This window comes from Gambusia affinis, linkage group LG24, assembly GCF_019740435.1.
Source record: "Gambusia affinis linkage group LG24, SWU_Gaff_1.0, whole genome shotgun sequence".
NCBI lineage: Eukaryota > Metazoa > Chordata > Actinopteri > Cyprinodontiformes > Poeciliidae > Gambusia > Gambusia affinis.
In genome coordinates, this window is record NC_057891.1 from 13,156,049 (window position 1) to 13,170,540 (window position 14,492).

The following is a 14,492-nucleotide window of genomic DNA, read 5'->3' on the forward strand; positions in this document are numbered from 1 at the left end:
TCCATCATTCCCATGCCGTATTAGCTGCGTCCCACGGCAATCAGGGCTGCTGCACTGTCTAGGTTTACACGTTCCAATACCCCCAACTCCAGAAACCCCCGACATGAGGCCAAAAAACACCCAAAGAAAACAGACAGGAGGCCTCATGTCACCAAAATGTCTCACAATATGCAGATGATATTAGATTGTACATTAGTTAATAACTAAAGCATTTTAGGCTTTAAAATAACTTTTTTTAAAATCCTGAAAATACGAGCCACTGTTGTCCTTTTATGTGTTACCTTTACTACCACCAATGAGTGCTTGAGTCCTCTGTTAGGTTCTGTGTGTTTTCTGGGGATGCATCGGTGCTAATTCGGTAGGTCTTCCAAACAGGAAACACAAAACCAACTGCACAGCACATGCTGTGTTTCAAACAGTGCACAGTACTGGTTTTTGCTGGTAAGCTAATGTGGTTATCCGTCTACTTCAACTCAAAACAGAAGAAGCTTTTTTACACTGCTTTCAAGGAATGGAAATGATGTGTTTTCATGTCACTGAGGAAAGAGTTCTGTCTCCTCATTGGAGTGGCTTTAGATTTATAAAAGAGACTTGGTAAAACATTCCATCATGCAAGCCACGGAAACCTTTGGAAATGGTAGCAATCAAATAAGATTTGGGATCCCTTTTTCAGTGGACATGAAAATACTTGACCCCACGTTCTGCTTGGTACTATTTCAGACTTTGATTGATGATGCACTGGAATACTGCATGCACTCGTCCTTGAACCGAGGTCACATCAAATGTACCCACAGTGCATTTCCGTACACCCAACCCTCCGCCTCAGCGCATAATCTAATTCAAAGCCATCTGGCAAAGCTAACGCCAAAGCCTGTCGGTACATTTGATCGATGCTGCATGCGACGATGATGATGCTAGTTTCAGAAGAGCCCAACTCTGTGAGCTATAAGAGTCTTCTCAGTAAAGGTATGCAGTGGAGAGCACATGAACGGAGAATGACCATGATTAGCAGCTCAGACGGTTGGCTCCTAAAACCAATGAACATCAATGCTCCCAAGCAGCATCGTGTGACTGTGTCCTACCGCCTTCTGCTCCGTCCATGCAGAAGCTCGACGTAGATCCCCAACCCCTTAGCTCGTCAGAGGGGAGCACAGTGGATATTCGACCCCCTGGAGACGGGGCCGAATCCGTGGAGCTGGAGCCAGAGGAGTCGTTGGACCCTGAGGCCTGCTTTACAGAAGGTGAGGATGTCCAGGGATTCTAGACCGGGATAGGTGAGCGCATTTTATGTCAAAGAGGAAATTGTTATAACTGCTTTAGCTTAGCTGCAGCCTGTTGTAGCTGAGTGACAGTGGACGCAAATGCTCAGCGAGACAGGCAAGAAATAGTCACTGGGATGGAACGGAAGATGACATTTTGTCTAAAACACCTGCAGTGAATTCGCTTTGTATTACAAATGTCAAAAATGCACTTGCTGCTTTCCAGATCTCGTCTGTTTTTATTTTTTTTGCTGATTTGCCACACTGGAATGTTTCACTTAATCAAGTAGGTTTTGATATCAGACAGAAAATAAACACATAAAACTATTTTCATGTGATGATTTGGACTCATTTGGGGACAGAAGTTCACAGGTCACAGAGCTCTGTTAACACTATAAACACGAAAAAGTGTTTACCCCAAATTTATCTCCATGGTTGTATCATAACCTCAGGCAGCATGGTGAATCCCAAAGACTTTGGTACTGATTTCACAGCTGTTTTCTTCATACAGCAAACTACGTAAAAGATCACTCACCCTACACATACACACACACACACACACATAAATCCCAGCAGAAGCCTCTTCACGTGGATGGAGGAATGTTTGGATAGCAGGTAGCTTTTCACTCAAGATTTGCACAACTGTCTTTAGCAGATTGCTGCTGAGTGAGGCAAATATAACATGAAATGAGAGGATTTTTAGATGACGTTAGTCAGCTTCGTCAACTTGCACCTTTTCAAATGCCTGTCATCTAATTTCTCCTACTTGTCTGCAGGCTGTGTGAGCAGATTCCAGTGCTGCCAGGTCAGCGAGGAAGTGGGCTGGTTCAAGAGCTGGTGGACGCTCAGGAAAACCTGCTTTATCATTGTGGAGCACAACTGGTTTGAGTCCTTCATCATCTTTATGATCCTTCTCAGCAGTGGAGCGCTGGTGAGTGTTGAACGCTCTATTCTGGGCATGTGATTTGGCATGTGCTTTAGATCAAAGATTACAACCCAGAGTTTTAATCTTTCAGGCTTTCGAAGATGTTTACATTGAGCAGCGGCGGACCATCAAAACAGTGCTGGAGTACGCAGACAAGGTCTTCACTTACATCTTCATCCTGGAAATGCTGCTGAAGTGGGTGGCATACGGCTTCGTTAAGTACTTCACCAACGCATGGTGCTGGCTTGACTTCCTCATTGTAGATGTAAGTATGTTAGACTTAATGTGGATGAATATAAAAACTGGTGTGTTAAAACTTGATGCTCAACAGGATCTTAATATTCCTTAATTTCAGAAAAATGTTTAGGAAAAAAAAATCTGTTCTTACTCTCTTAACTCTAACGCATCTTCTTGAAATCTCCACGCCGGTTTGGTGTGCGAACGGCTCCCTTTCCTCCCTCACCCTGCCTGTCTGTGACATTATCGTCTCCCAGGTGTCCTTGGTGAGCCTCGTAGCAAATGCTCTGGGCTACTCTGAGCTCAGCGCCATCAAAACTCTGAGGACACTGCGAGCCCTCCGGCCCCTGAGGGCCCTGTCTCGGTTTGAGGGCATGAGGGTAAGATCAGGAGGGACCACAGCGGCACAGAACCATATTTCTGTAACGATTGTCAGTGGGCAAACTGAAAATATGTTTGTCTTCTATTTATGTCTCTTCTTTTCTGACATACACTCCGCTATCATTTACTTTGTACTAAATGTGGTGGTGACTGTATTGAGTCAGACTGACTCATAAATTTCCACTAAAATATCTTTTATCAGATATAAAACTCAACCTTTAGAGACTGTGGGTCAGTTTGCCCTATCTACAGTTTGTACCCTTTGTTGACATTTGTTCAGCTTCTATTTTCTAAAATGTACCATTTCAAACCCACTTCCTTCAAAATGACTCTTTGGTTTCTCTCAAACCACGGACCAATGAAACATAGCTACAATTTCCTCCAAAGGTTGTAGGAAAAGCAGTTTTTAAATCAACTACAAACCTTTCCAGACACCCAGGGTGGATTTGACAGGCTTTAAAATCACATAATCAACGAGGGTTTGAGAATTTCTAGTCACCAGTTTAGACATGATTAATCAATTATTGAAATAATTGTCCACTAACTCAGTAACCGAATAATTTTGACAGACTCTAAAACATTTTCTAACAGAGCAGTGATTAAGTCACAACTACACAAAACAGATTTACATTTTGCATTTAAGATGACAAGACATAGAAAAAAAAACAACAAAAGGCTACAACTGAAAAATAAGTTTTCAATATGGGAAGAAATTGTTGGTATGAAAACCACTGTGGCTGATGACTCCAAAATAAAAAACGGGTACAAATGGACCGAGGGGCAAAACGACCAACGGCCACCTTCAGATGGTATTTGTTCTGAGTTGGCTGAAACAAACTCAATTTAAATAAAAAATAAACAGTTTAGTTTAACTTGTACATCAGATGAGGGCAAGCAGTCTGTCTAACTCAGTAAAAATGTCAAAAATCTTGGTTTCAGACATAATATGCATTTCATGTTAGCTAGGCTAAGTCTTGAGTGTTAAGCTAAGCTAATATCACAACAGCTTCTGCCCACAATCATAATAATCTCCACGGTATTTTAATTTGTCGGATACGTTTATAAAAATGTAACTTTTCGATCCATTAACCTGTTTGCCAGACTGCTTGTTGCTTTTTTTTTTTTTTCTCAATTCGCCCACATTTTATCTCGACACAAGGCATTCCTATCACATCATTCTGTTTCCATGTCGCAAAGCCTTCAATCCTGTTTCTTAGCAATTGTTTGTCATCCACAAAAACCGTGCACCAAAGGGACGACGACGCTGTATAATTTCTGTCCTCATTCTCATGATTTGATCTCCGTTGTGGCATCTTGTTTTCCAGACAGAATGTTTTTAAATGGCTGGTTAGGGCGCCTGCCTGTAAGACTGCATGCCTTCTGCTACTTCTGCTATACATTTCCTCTCCTTGCAATTCAACACAACTCTTCTGTATGCATGACTTTGCTCACTCTGTCTCAATGGATTACTGTTTACTGCTGTCCTCGGCTGTTGGTTTCTGATGTTGCTTGTGTTGTGCCTTTAACCTGTAATTTTTTCTTTGTTGTGTGTCTTTTTTTCATTTACAGTCAGACAAAATGTTGTGACTTCATCCCGCCTCTCTAAGGTTTTTTCTGTTTTGCTTTTTTACCTATCAAATGTTAAGATTTTTCACCTGCTCACCTTCTTTGTTCAAATTGTCACCTATAATTTTCTTTTAAATATCTGTGTGTGGGGTTAAGTGCTTTATTTGTCTATACAAAAATAGATGACAAATAGCTTTTGATAATTTGTTTGTAAGTAAAGTATATCCTCTGTGGCTCTATGAAATCAAGCAGTAAAATTTTAAAATCAGACCAGTTTTAACTGAGCCACTACAGACGACTAAATCCAGGCATGTACTTGATCGCCTTCAGGTTGTGGTGAACGCTCTACTTGGTGCCATCCCCTCCATCATGAACGTGCTCTTGGTTTGCCTCATCTTCTGGCTGATCTTCAGCATCATGGGCGTCAACCTCTTTGCGGGGAAGTACTACCACTGCGTCAACACCACCACAGACGAGCTCTTCCCCACCAGCGTCGTCAACAACAAGACAGAGTGCCTGAATTTGGTTAACAACAGCGCCCGCTGGAAGAACGTCAAAATCAACTTTGACAACGTCGGAGCTGGTTATCTGGCTCTGCTGCAAGTGGTAAGTCTGATTTATGATAAAGAGCTGCTTTGGTTGCCGGTAAATTTATGTCAAAGTGTCCTTTGGATATAAATGACCTTACTCTAGAAGGTCATTTATGACCGAGCCCGTAGAAGAAAACTATTATTTTCTGTGTATTGCAATGGGGTTAGGATGTTTCTTAAATTCCACGTCTGATTGGCTGATCAGACCTGGTGACGTCTCCTCTTCCAGATGTTCCTCTTGTCTTACTATTCAGAACCCAGACTAATAACCCTTTTAAAGATTTTGGTACCAATCAATTTTTGTGCACTGCAAGCTTTGTCATTTTTGTCAAATTTGAGAGAGGTTCCTGCAAAGTTATACCCAGATGTCTTAGATACTTTACTTTGAATACCTACTTTGTTTTTTTCATATTACCTTTATGTAAACTCTAAAATTAGTTTATCAGTTCTTTCTTTAAACGCCGTAGAGGTCAGAAAGTCTTAGATTTTGTTTTTATTCAGAATCTTCTTCCCTTGTAGATTAAGACTGTCTGTGGAATTAATGTAACCAAAAAGTTTTCTGTTTCTTTATTTTTACTCATTAAATCAGATAAGAATAGACTTATTGTGTTACTTATAAGCATAATATTAAATTACAGGTACTTAATTTGTTGGGAAGTACACACAATCTCTTTAAAACATGGAGTGAGGTAACAATGATAAAACAATGAAAGTTGCCTTGTGTTGTTCTCACAATGAAACCAAAAATGACTAGACTTCTCCTTTTTCTGTTCTTAGGCGACATTTAAAGGTTGGATGGACATCATGTATGCTGCTGTGGACTCTAGAAATGTAAGTCTCTTGCTGCTTGTTATGGTACTCACTAAAACATTCACATTTCACACCTCTGATAATGTTTAAAAATGTTCCACTATTTCTAAATATAATTTCTCATTTGTTCTTCTTTTGTAGTTGGAGGAGCAGCCTGAGTACGAAGTGAACCTGTATATGTACCTCTACTTTGTCATCTTCATCATCTTTGGCTCCTTCTTCACTCTAAATCTGTTTATTGGTGTCATCATCGACAACTTCAACCAGCAGAAAAAAAAGATAAGTTGCATTTCCTAACAGTCGTAGACGGGAAAGTTGATTTAAAAAGAAACAGAACTGAATTTTATCTATAAATGTGAAAATTTACATATTAATTCATTGAGAATGAGAACACAAATTAATTGGAGTTGATGGATTTTACTTACATACAACGTAAGGTTTCAAATTGGTTCATATCTCAGTTCAAGGTTTAAAGGAATTGGCAAATTTGTTTGATTGTTGGGTTAAAATACGACGCAAAAACGCCACATCTTACCAAATGTTTTTGTCTAGTTTCCAGTGCAAATATCTTAGTTCACTTGAATTAAGACAAGTGACTTTTTTGAACAATGCTAGTGTTTGAGTTAGGTCAATAATTCTTTAATATTGGTGGAAAAGTGCTAGTTCCACTGGCAGATTATTTCACTAACAGCCAGGGGAAATGGACTGTTATAAGTAAAATAATCTACTATTGGAGTTTGTATTTTTTTATAAATATTAAGGAGTAATTGACCTTAAACAAGCTCCCTAAGTTACTTTTAAGTTAGTTTTGTCTTAATTTAAGTTTACTAAGATATTTGCACTAGATATCTAGAGTGGATGTTGTTCAGTAACAAAATTCTTGGTAAGATTTTGTGTTTTTGCAGTGTAGTTAAAATCTGGTGCCCCAAGTTTAATCATTCCTGATCTCTTCATCTCTACTCCTTACTTTTCAGTGCTATAGTAAAACTGCTTTTTGTTCCCCACATCAGTTGCAGAGGCAGCAATATTTTTGAAAAGTCTGGCATTTCTGACAAGAAGCCGAAGAGCAGATTGTTGCTTAGCTTACAGTGCTGGCTGCTATTAACGTCGACACAGGCGCCTTTCATTTCGCTCTGCGGTGTTGCCATTTTCAAAATGGAACAGCATCAGGTACCGGTGCTGCGTCACAGAGGGCCAAACACAAGCAGCAGCCTCCACACAGAGCAGCCCAAGCCCCAAATTTAGCTCACAGACTCACAGCTGTGTTCAAGAAAGACACAAACTAATAATCGGCTGCTGCACAGAGAAGGACCTGCAGCGGCCTAGGATCACCGAGGATGCATGAGTCACTGAGAAACACCCCGCGTGCTCTCAAAACATGCAGCGCCAACAGCAAATGCAGTCTGGCATTATGTCTTCTCATTCAGCCAGGAGCTAACGAGAAGGACTGGCGACGCCCAAGTGGTGGGGGAGGTGAAGAGAGAGACGGGTGGAGGGCTTGCTCCGTGTCTGCTGCAGGCTGGCCAGATGACTTAACAGAGTCAGGATCAGTCAGAGTGAAGCGTCCAACCCCACAGACGCAGCTTCACACAGATGGTTGACACCAGTCCTCCCTGCAGACATGCACTTGGTGAACTGCATTAGTGGCAGCTCAGTTACTGCGCTGGCTGAAATGTATACCAAATGAATATAGTGAAAAAGTATTTTCTTCTTACTTTTTTGGGCTTTTCATTGTGTTATAATGTAATTCATGCATCAAAAATGTACCTGGAGTGTTGCATCTTTTATTCTTTAATGCATGTTTGACAAATCTTTAAATCTCCCGTGGCAACCATACAGTTGTGCAAAATGTTTGGGTGAACCTAACACCGCCTTCGGACACAGCTCCTCCTCGGAGCTGCAGTTTCCAAGCTTCCACTTCAAAGAGCAACATTCTCCCGAAACTGCCCAACTCAACCCTTCAGACTAGCCAGAAGCAATTAGCAAACACCTGGGGGAATTGGGAATTTGGTCGGTGTGGATAAAAACAAAAATGTATTATAATCATCATGTGAGCCAGCTTCATCTTGACTTTTACACTTCCTTTGTTAATCTCATCCTAAAACACCACTATTACCTTCATATAGTCAACACTACTAAATTATTCATGCTTCATTTCATTATTTATACAGCTCTGTTGCTTGGCAAGAAGCAGGCTTAGCTGTGGATTAGAAAGCATGAGTTAGCTTGTGGTGAGCTGATTTTCTGAACTGGCCGTGTAAACACGTTCTCCTGGAAATCCCTCAATGTGCACCGATCAGCCTGTTTAGACTCTAAACATATCTTAACCAATGCTAAACCGTTAATACTTGTAACATAGTTTGCTTGACACTATTTTGTATTTCTGAAGCACAGGGTTTTAACTAAACTGGGAACAATCCACACAATTCTGGTTATTTATTTGACGGATAAATTGAAAACCATCTTTTACGTTCCTTCTTTGTGTCGGCCTCTCACTTAAAATTCAAAGAAAACACATCAAACTTTGTGGTGTGGCCAGAGACAATGTGAAACATTTCAAAGTATACAAATACTTTTGAAAGGCAAAACAGAGGTCTAGCAGATGGTCACTAAGCATGGTGAATAATCTTCCAGATGGTGGACTTTCTGAAAATTCATTAGAAAATAGAACACCTTTTTAATGCATTTACTTTTAGCACACTTATATGTTTGTCCCTTTTCTACTTCGTAATGGGAAACATTACAGAGTGAGGTTATAACCAGTTTTTTTGTTTCTTGTTTACTTTGGAGGTCAAGATATCTTCATGACAGAAGAACAGAAGAAATACTACAATGCCATGAAGAAGTTGGGTTCAAAGAAGCCACAAAAGCCGATTCCTCGGCCAACAGTAAGGCTATGCTTTGCTCAGTTAGTATGAAAGGACTGCAAATGTTGGTGTGAAAAATTAACACTTTTGCTTTCTTTGTCCGTCTTCTTTCAGAATGCATTTCAAGGCTTTGTGTTTGACTGTGTCACAAAGCAGGCATTTGACATTGTAATCATGATCCTCATCTGCCTTAACATGGTGACGATGATGGTGGAGACGGATGACCAAACAAAGGAAATGGACAAAATCCTTTACTGGATCAACCTGGTTTTTATTGTGCTATTCACCGGGGAGTGTGCGCTCAAAATGATTTCTCTGCGACACTTTTACTTCACTGTTGGCTGGAACATATTTGACTTTGTGGTAGTGATTCTTTCAATTGTAGGTAAGAGAATATTCAGATTTATTTGACTTTTTCATAGATTTTCGTTCTTTTTAAATTGCTTGGATCATTCTGATCATTTTTCCTTTTGCAGGTATGTTTTTATCCGAAGTTATCGAGAAGTACTTTGTATCCCCAACATTGTTCCGAGTGATCCGACTCGCCCGGATAGGCCGCATCCTCCGCCTTATAAAAGGTGCCAAGGGCATCCGGACGCTCCTCTTTGCCTTGATGATGTCACTCCCTGCCTTGTTCAACATTGGCCTTCTTCTTTTCTTGGTTATGTTTATCTATGCTATCTTCGCGATGTCCAACTTTGCATATGTCAAGAGAGAGTCAGGGATCGACGACATGTTCAACTTTGAGACCTTCGGGAACAGCATGATCTGCTTGTTCCAGATCACAACATCAGCTGGGTGGGACGGCCTGTTGGCGCCCATACTGAACAAAAGAGAGCCAGACTGTGACAGCAAGATAGAGCACCCTGGAAACTCCTACAAAGGCAACTGTGGTAACCCTTCAGTAGGCATCTTTTTCTTCGTCAGCTACATCATCATTTGCTTTCTGATTGTGGTCAACATGTATATCGCCGTCATCCTGGAGAACTTCAGCGTGGCCACTGAGGAGAGCGCCGAACCACTGAGCGAGGACGATTTTGAGATGTTCTACGAAGTGTGGGAGCGCTTTGATCCTGATGCCACTCAGTTTGTGGAGTACAACAAGCTCTCTGACTTTGCGGATGCCCTCGATCCACCGCTTCGCATTCCCAAACCCAACATGATCCAGCTCATAGCCATGGATCTGCCAATGGTGAGCGGCGAACGCATCCACTGCCTAGACATCTTGTTCGCTTTCACCAAACGAGTTTTGGGCGAAGGTGGGGAGATGGACATGTTGCGTGGACAAATGGAGGAGCGTTTCATGGCCTCCAACCCCTCTAAAGTGTCCTATGAGCCAATTACCACTACCTTGCGCCGCAAGAAGGAGGAAATGTCGGCCGTAGTTATCCAGAGAGCTTTCCGGCGATACATGATCCAACAGGCCATGAAAAAGGCCTCCGCTCTCTACAAAGAGAAGCTAAAGGAGGGCGTCCGTGACCCAGACAAGGATGTAATGGTCATCAGCAAGTTCAACGAGAACTCCACCTCAGACAAAACAGACATGACTCCGTCTACCGCCTCCCCACCCTCCTACAACAGTGTGACAAAGTCGAACAAGGACAAATACGAAAAAGAAACCAGTGAAAAGGAAAACAAAGGGAAAGACTTGAAAGACAGAAAAAAATAGACTTCTACAAAATGGAACAAACAATGCATCAATTTATATGGGGGAAATTTGTTTACAGCTTCTAGAGGAGGTAGATAGATGTGTGCTTGTCCATTGATTGTGTGGAGATGAGGATCGCTGTGCCAGGGAGGCCCAGAATGGGAGCGCTGTTATAATAAATACAGAAATGTGGGTTCTTCCCAGAGAAGGAAAATGGAAGAAAGTTATCCAGCAGACACTGCCAGAGGTTGAGTGGAACATAGTGCAGCCTCTCTGCAAAACGCTTGTGATTTCTATTTTGGTTGTCGTTACTATCTGACACTTGAGTGTACTGTTAATTTGTCTGTAGCTAGTGCTGCTGCTACTTCTATAAATCCAGTGTCTTGAATTGAAAAATTGCTGTATCACTTAACAAGTTCTCTGCATTGTCTTTTGTTTCTGTTCAGGATTTTTTTTTTTTATGAAAAAGAATGTTTTCTACTTTATTTTTGAGAATGTCTCTACTGCTTTCACTCACGTACAATCACCAAGGGCAGAAAAAGTTGATGCTGGAAACTACAACTGTCTGAAACTCGCACAGTGCAGGGTCAGTACCAAAATGCTCGTGGCTCATACAGTATGTGAAACTGGAACATACCGATGAAGTGCAATGAGTGAATAACTTGTAATCACTGGTGTCCCATTGGTGACTGCTAAAATCACTGTCTAATGCCATGTTCCAGTTTCAGTAGGAAAATCCCTCTCTAAAAACAGAGAAGCTGAATGTATGCAATCTGGAGGAAAAAAGACACAATTAAAGAAACTTGGGAAATATTCTTGGTTGCTTTTTTGCCAAGATTTTGATGATACAATTGGCACCACTCTTGTGCCTAGGCTAGACTCCGTTTCTAGGTAAGCTATGTCCAGGAGTGTTCCCATCTGACGTCTGTCTGGCAGAATCCAACCTAAATCAGACTGTTGATCTGATCAGAGTGCCTGTTTTTAATCTAAATGTAAAAAAAAAAACAACTAAACAAGTCTTTATGTCAAACTATGTGTCTGTCCTTAAGAGTAAGTGTTGATATTCATACACCACAATGTTTTTTTTTTTCTTTTTGTGTCCTTTAGTTTTGTAATGGTTTCGACTATGGATTGTTTTGAGCCATTCTAAACTCACCGCAATAATGGATTCCCTTCATTAGCATATCTGCTTTATGGAAACTGTCAGTTGAATCATATTTTCATACTTTGAGATTGTCAAAAGGTTCAGTGCTGAATGTGTAACACTTCTCATCATCGGTATTGTTGTTGTAGTTGTTGTTGAGAAAAGAAGAAGACCACCATCCACTTTTCTAAACAGTAAAAAGATACTTTCTAAGAACTGCTAGCTAGTTAGCAAGCTAACCAGCTTGCTAACTAGCTAGCTAGTTTCTAGTACTAGCTACCTTATCAGCAGTAAGGAACTGCTGATAAATGTTTTGTGGCGTTGTTTAGTATTCGTGTTTCAGACTGTGGCTACAATCAAGAATTTTGTCAAATATACGGCTCAACCACTTGTGGATATATTTTTAATGAGTGACAAATGTTGCTATTGTCATTAGCATAACTGCATATCTTGTGGTTTATATTACCATCCAAACTAAATTTCATCGGAAACACATAGAAGAGGTCCTTTTGTCTTCTGAGTAGTGTTCAAAGTGTGAATGCGGTTTAAAGATAAAGGGGAGAAATAGAGAATATATCAAACACACGACATGCATGGATGACTAAATGTGTGTGAACATTTATGGATTCGTTTGGACCAAATTAAATCGGTCGAGATATTATTTTCTGGAGTCAAATAGCTATAATTCCTTACATTAGAGTATAAGTAGATTCTGGGTTGTTCAAGTGGATACCGAACGTACCCCTGGTGGGCACGGATTGATATTACATATTAAATATCTTGTGGTTAAAGACCAATGGTGCAAAAAAATTAAAGGCAAACTGACCAATAGCAGCTGAGCTGTGTTTTCCGAAGATCATCTTAGTAAAAATGTCTTGGTTATTTCAAGCATTGACCTTTTTTAAAGTTGCTAGAGTTAGCTAGGAATGTGGTCAACTCCTTGTTATGCTATTTCGGAACCATGTCATCCCTTCTTCCATTTTGAACCCTTCAACAAATATGCTTGATCCATTGTGTAGTCATCTATTTTTCTTTCTGCTTAGATATTTTTGAATAATTAGAAATTATAATAATGAAAAAGTACAAATACGACAACTAATTTATTTTAAATGTATGTTAGTTTCTCAAGATTTTGTATCACTCTTCCATTGATTTTGGTTTTGGAGACTCTTTGCCTAAGAGAATCTAAACCAAAACATTTCTGATTTCCTGACAGTAGACTCTGTAAATTATATGTATGTAAATTATAAAAAGTTTCTTTAAATGCTTGATTGTCAAAGCAGCAAATTAAAACACGATTGGTGTGAGACACCCGCTCTTTCGCAGCTCGTTTCGTACCCGGATAGAAGTTGGGTACAAAATGGCAAACTGGTGAAAACGGCCCAGCACCTGAGGCAGCTGAGATGCAATTTTCTGTTCATTTAAGAATGGGTCTTCCTAATTTAGTTTGCACATCTTGTTGACAGAGATTTGGCTTTTTTATTCTTTTGGCACCTTCTCATATGTTGACAAGAAATACTGAAACAAGACCTCTCAGCAATAGGTGGATGCAACTCGTACCAGATACGTTGACCAGACCTTAATGGATAATAGTAGTTTTTTATGTACTTCAAAGTAGAACGTATTTAGTTGTTTTCCCTACAAAAGGTTCCACTGTGTGCCATTGCAGGAGTGGTATTAATATGTTCATCTATCTCTTGGCAGCAAAGTTAAGCGAATTTCCCCAAAAATCTGTCTTCTAAGGCAACACTCTGACCTACTCGTTCACCCGCTGTCGTGTTGCATTCACTGTGCTCCCGTTTAGCCTCCACGGCCCCCCTGCTCTCTACATCCCACAGAGCTCCTGTAAACAAAATGTCTTTAAGAAACAAACTATACAAAGGAAAAAAAAATGTCTTTCTACCTGCTTTCAAGCTAGAACATGGCAATATAACGCAATTAAAAGCTGTAAATCACAAAATGTTTGTATGCCATTCATGTTGTTTCAATTGAGAAGCAAGTGGTTTTTAATGTAGTGGTTTGGTTTGTAAATATTATAGCTATTTGGGCCCACAGTATGCATCACACTTACATTTGATGTAAGAGCACTTTTTTATCCCCACCGCTATGTAATTCCACGCGTGGCTGTCGTACATGTTCGTATCTGCGCGAGACTTGGCGAGAATGTCACCGTCCATCTCTCACTTGAACGAGTGTGTTTGTGTGCAGCCGATTATAAATAACATTTTTAATGTAGATATGAGTGCACTTTCACGCCTTCACATTTCATTTCTGATTTCTTTTTCTTTTTTATAAGATGATTTTATTTTATTTTTTTCTTTTCCTGCACTGTAACACCTGATGAAACACATGTTTGGTCTCCATGTCTGTAGATAGGAACCATGAAGCAGTCCGTAGCCATCTCTCATTGCGCTTGTAGTGTTCTAGTGAACTGCATGCAGGAAGTGACTACTCTCCGCTCACATGATGATATCATTTTCAAGCCAAAAGAATAAAGAACATATTTTTTGTAAATCCTTGTTTTATTTATTTACTTTTCTCCTTCCTTTTGGAATTTTTTAATTTGAGTTCATCGACGTCCCGGAGTGTGATGAAATGCGATTGCTTTAGAGGTCAGTCAGGGTCATTAATGTGATTCAATCTCATGTTACACCTATGTATCGATTTGCAAAATGTGACAAGTGACTATTTTTATTTATTTTTTATTTTTATTTTTATTTTTTGTTATAACCAAAGATGTGGCAACAAAACGCAAAATCTAGAATTCCAAAATAAAACCTATTTTGGAAAACCTTTTGCGCATGCCAGATGCATTCATTTGATGGAGAGAGCGATGACGGAAGGAGGTAAGAGGCATTTTGTCATTTTGTGATAGGCCAACAAAATTTAGGTGTAACATTTTTTCACATTAAAAAAACTGGGAGGTGAGACTTCTACGTCACAATTTTCACTTTGCCTCTAATAAAACGTCTCCATGGGCTGTGATTTTAACTGGACAAAACGTGAAAATATTTGTTGTTTTAATACTTTCGCAAGGCACTATGGGTTATTATGTGACTGCGTTT

The 14,492-nt window shown here is 40.0% G+C and overlaps 1 protein-coding gene across 5 annotated transcripts in view; it reads left to right on the top strand.

The window, feature by feature from the left end:
• Positions 1 to 14,220, top strand: part of scn1lab (sodium channel, voltage-gated, type I like, alpha b) — a 37,544-nt gene extending 23,324 nt beyond the window's left edge. For all 5 annotated transcript variants that reach the window (XM_044110327.1, XM_044110326.1, XM_044110331.1 and 2 more), the window contains exons 18-27: positions 1,106 to 1,241; positions 2,036 to 2,190; positions 2,276 to 2,449; positions 2,679 to 2,801; positions 4,699 to 4,974; positions 5,736 to 5,789; positions 5,910 to 6,047; positions 8,552 to 8,656; positions 8,750 to 9,020; positions 9,112 to 14,220. In XM_044110327.1, the coding sequence (XP_043966262.1) occupies positions 1,106 to 1,241; positions 2,036 to 2,190; positions 2,276 to 2,449; positions 2,679 to 2,801; positions 4,699 to 4,974; positions 5,736 to 5,789; positions 5,910 to 6,047; positions 8,552 to 8,656; positions 8,750 to 9,020; positions 9,112 to 10,304 (2,625 nt within the window). In that variant the 3' untranslated portion in view covers positions 10,305 to 14,220. The remainder of the gene's footprint in view (positions 1 to 1,105; positions 1,242 to 2,035; positions 2,191 to 2,275; positions 2,450 to 2,678; positions 2,802 to 4,698; positions 4,975 to 5,735; positions 5,790 to 5,909; positions 6,048 to 8,551; positions 8,657 to 8,749; positions 9,021 to 9,111) is intronic.
• Positions 14,221 to 14,492: the final 272 nt, after the last annotated feature.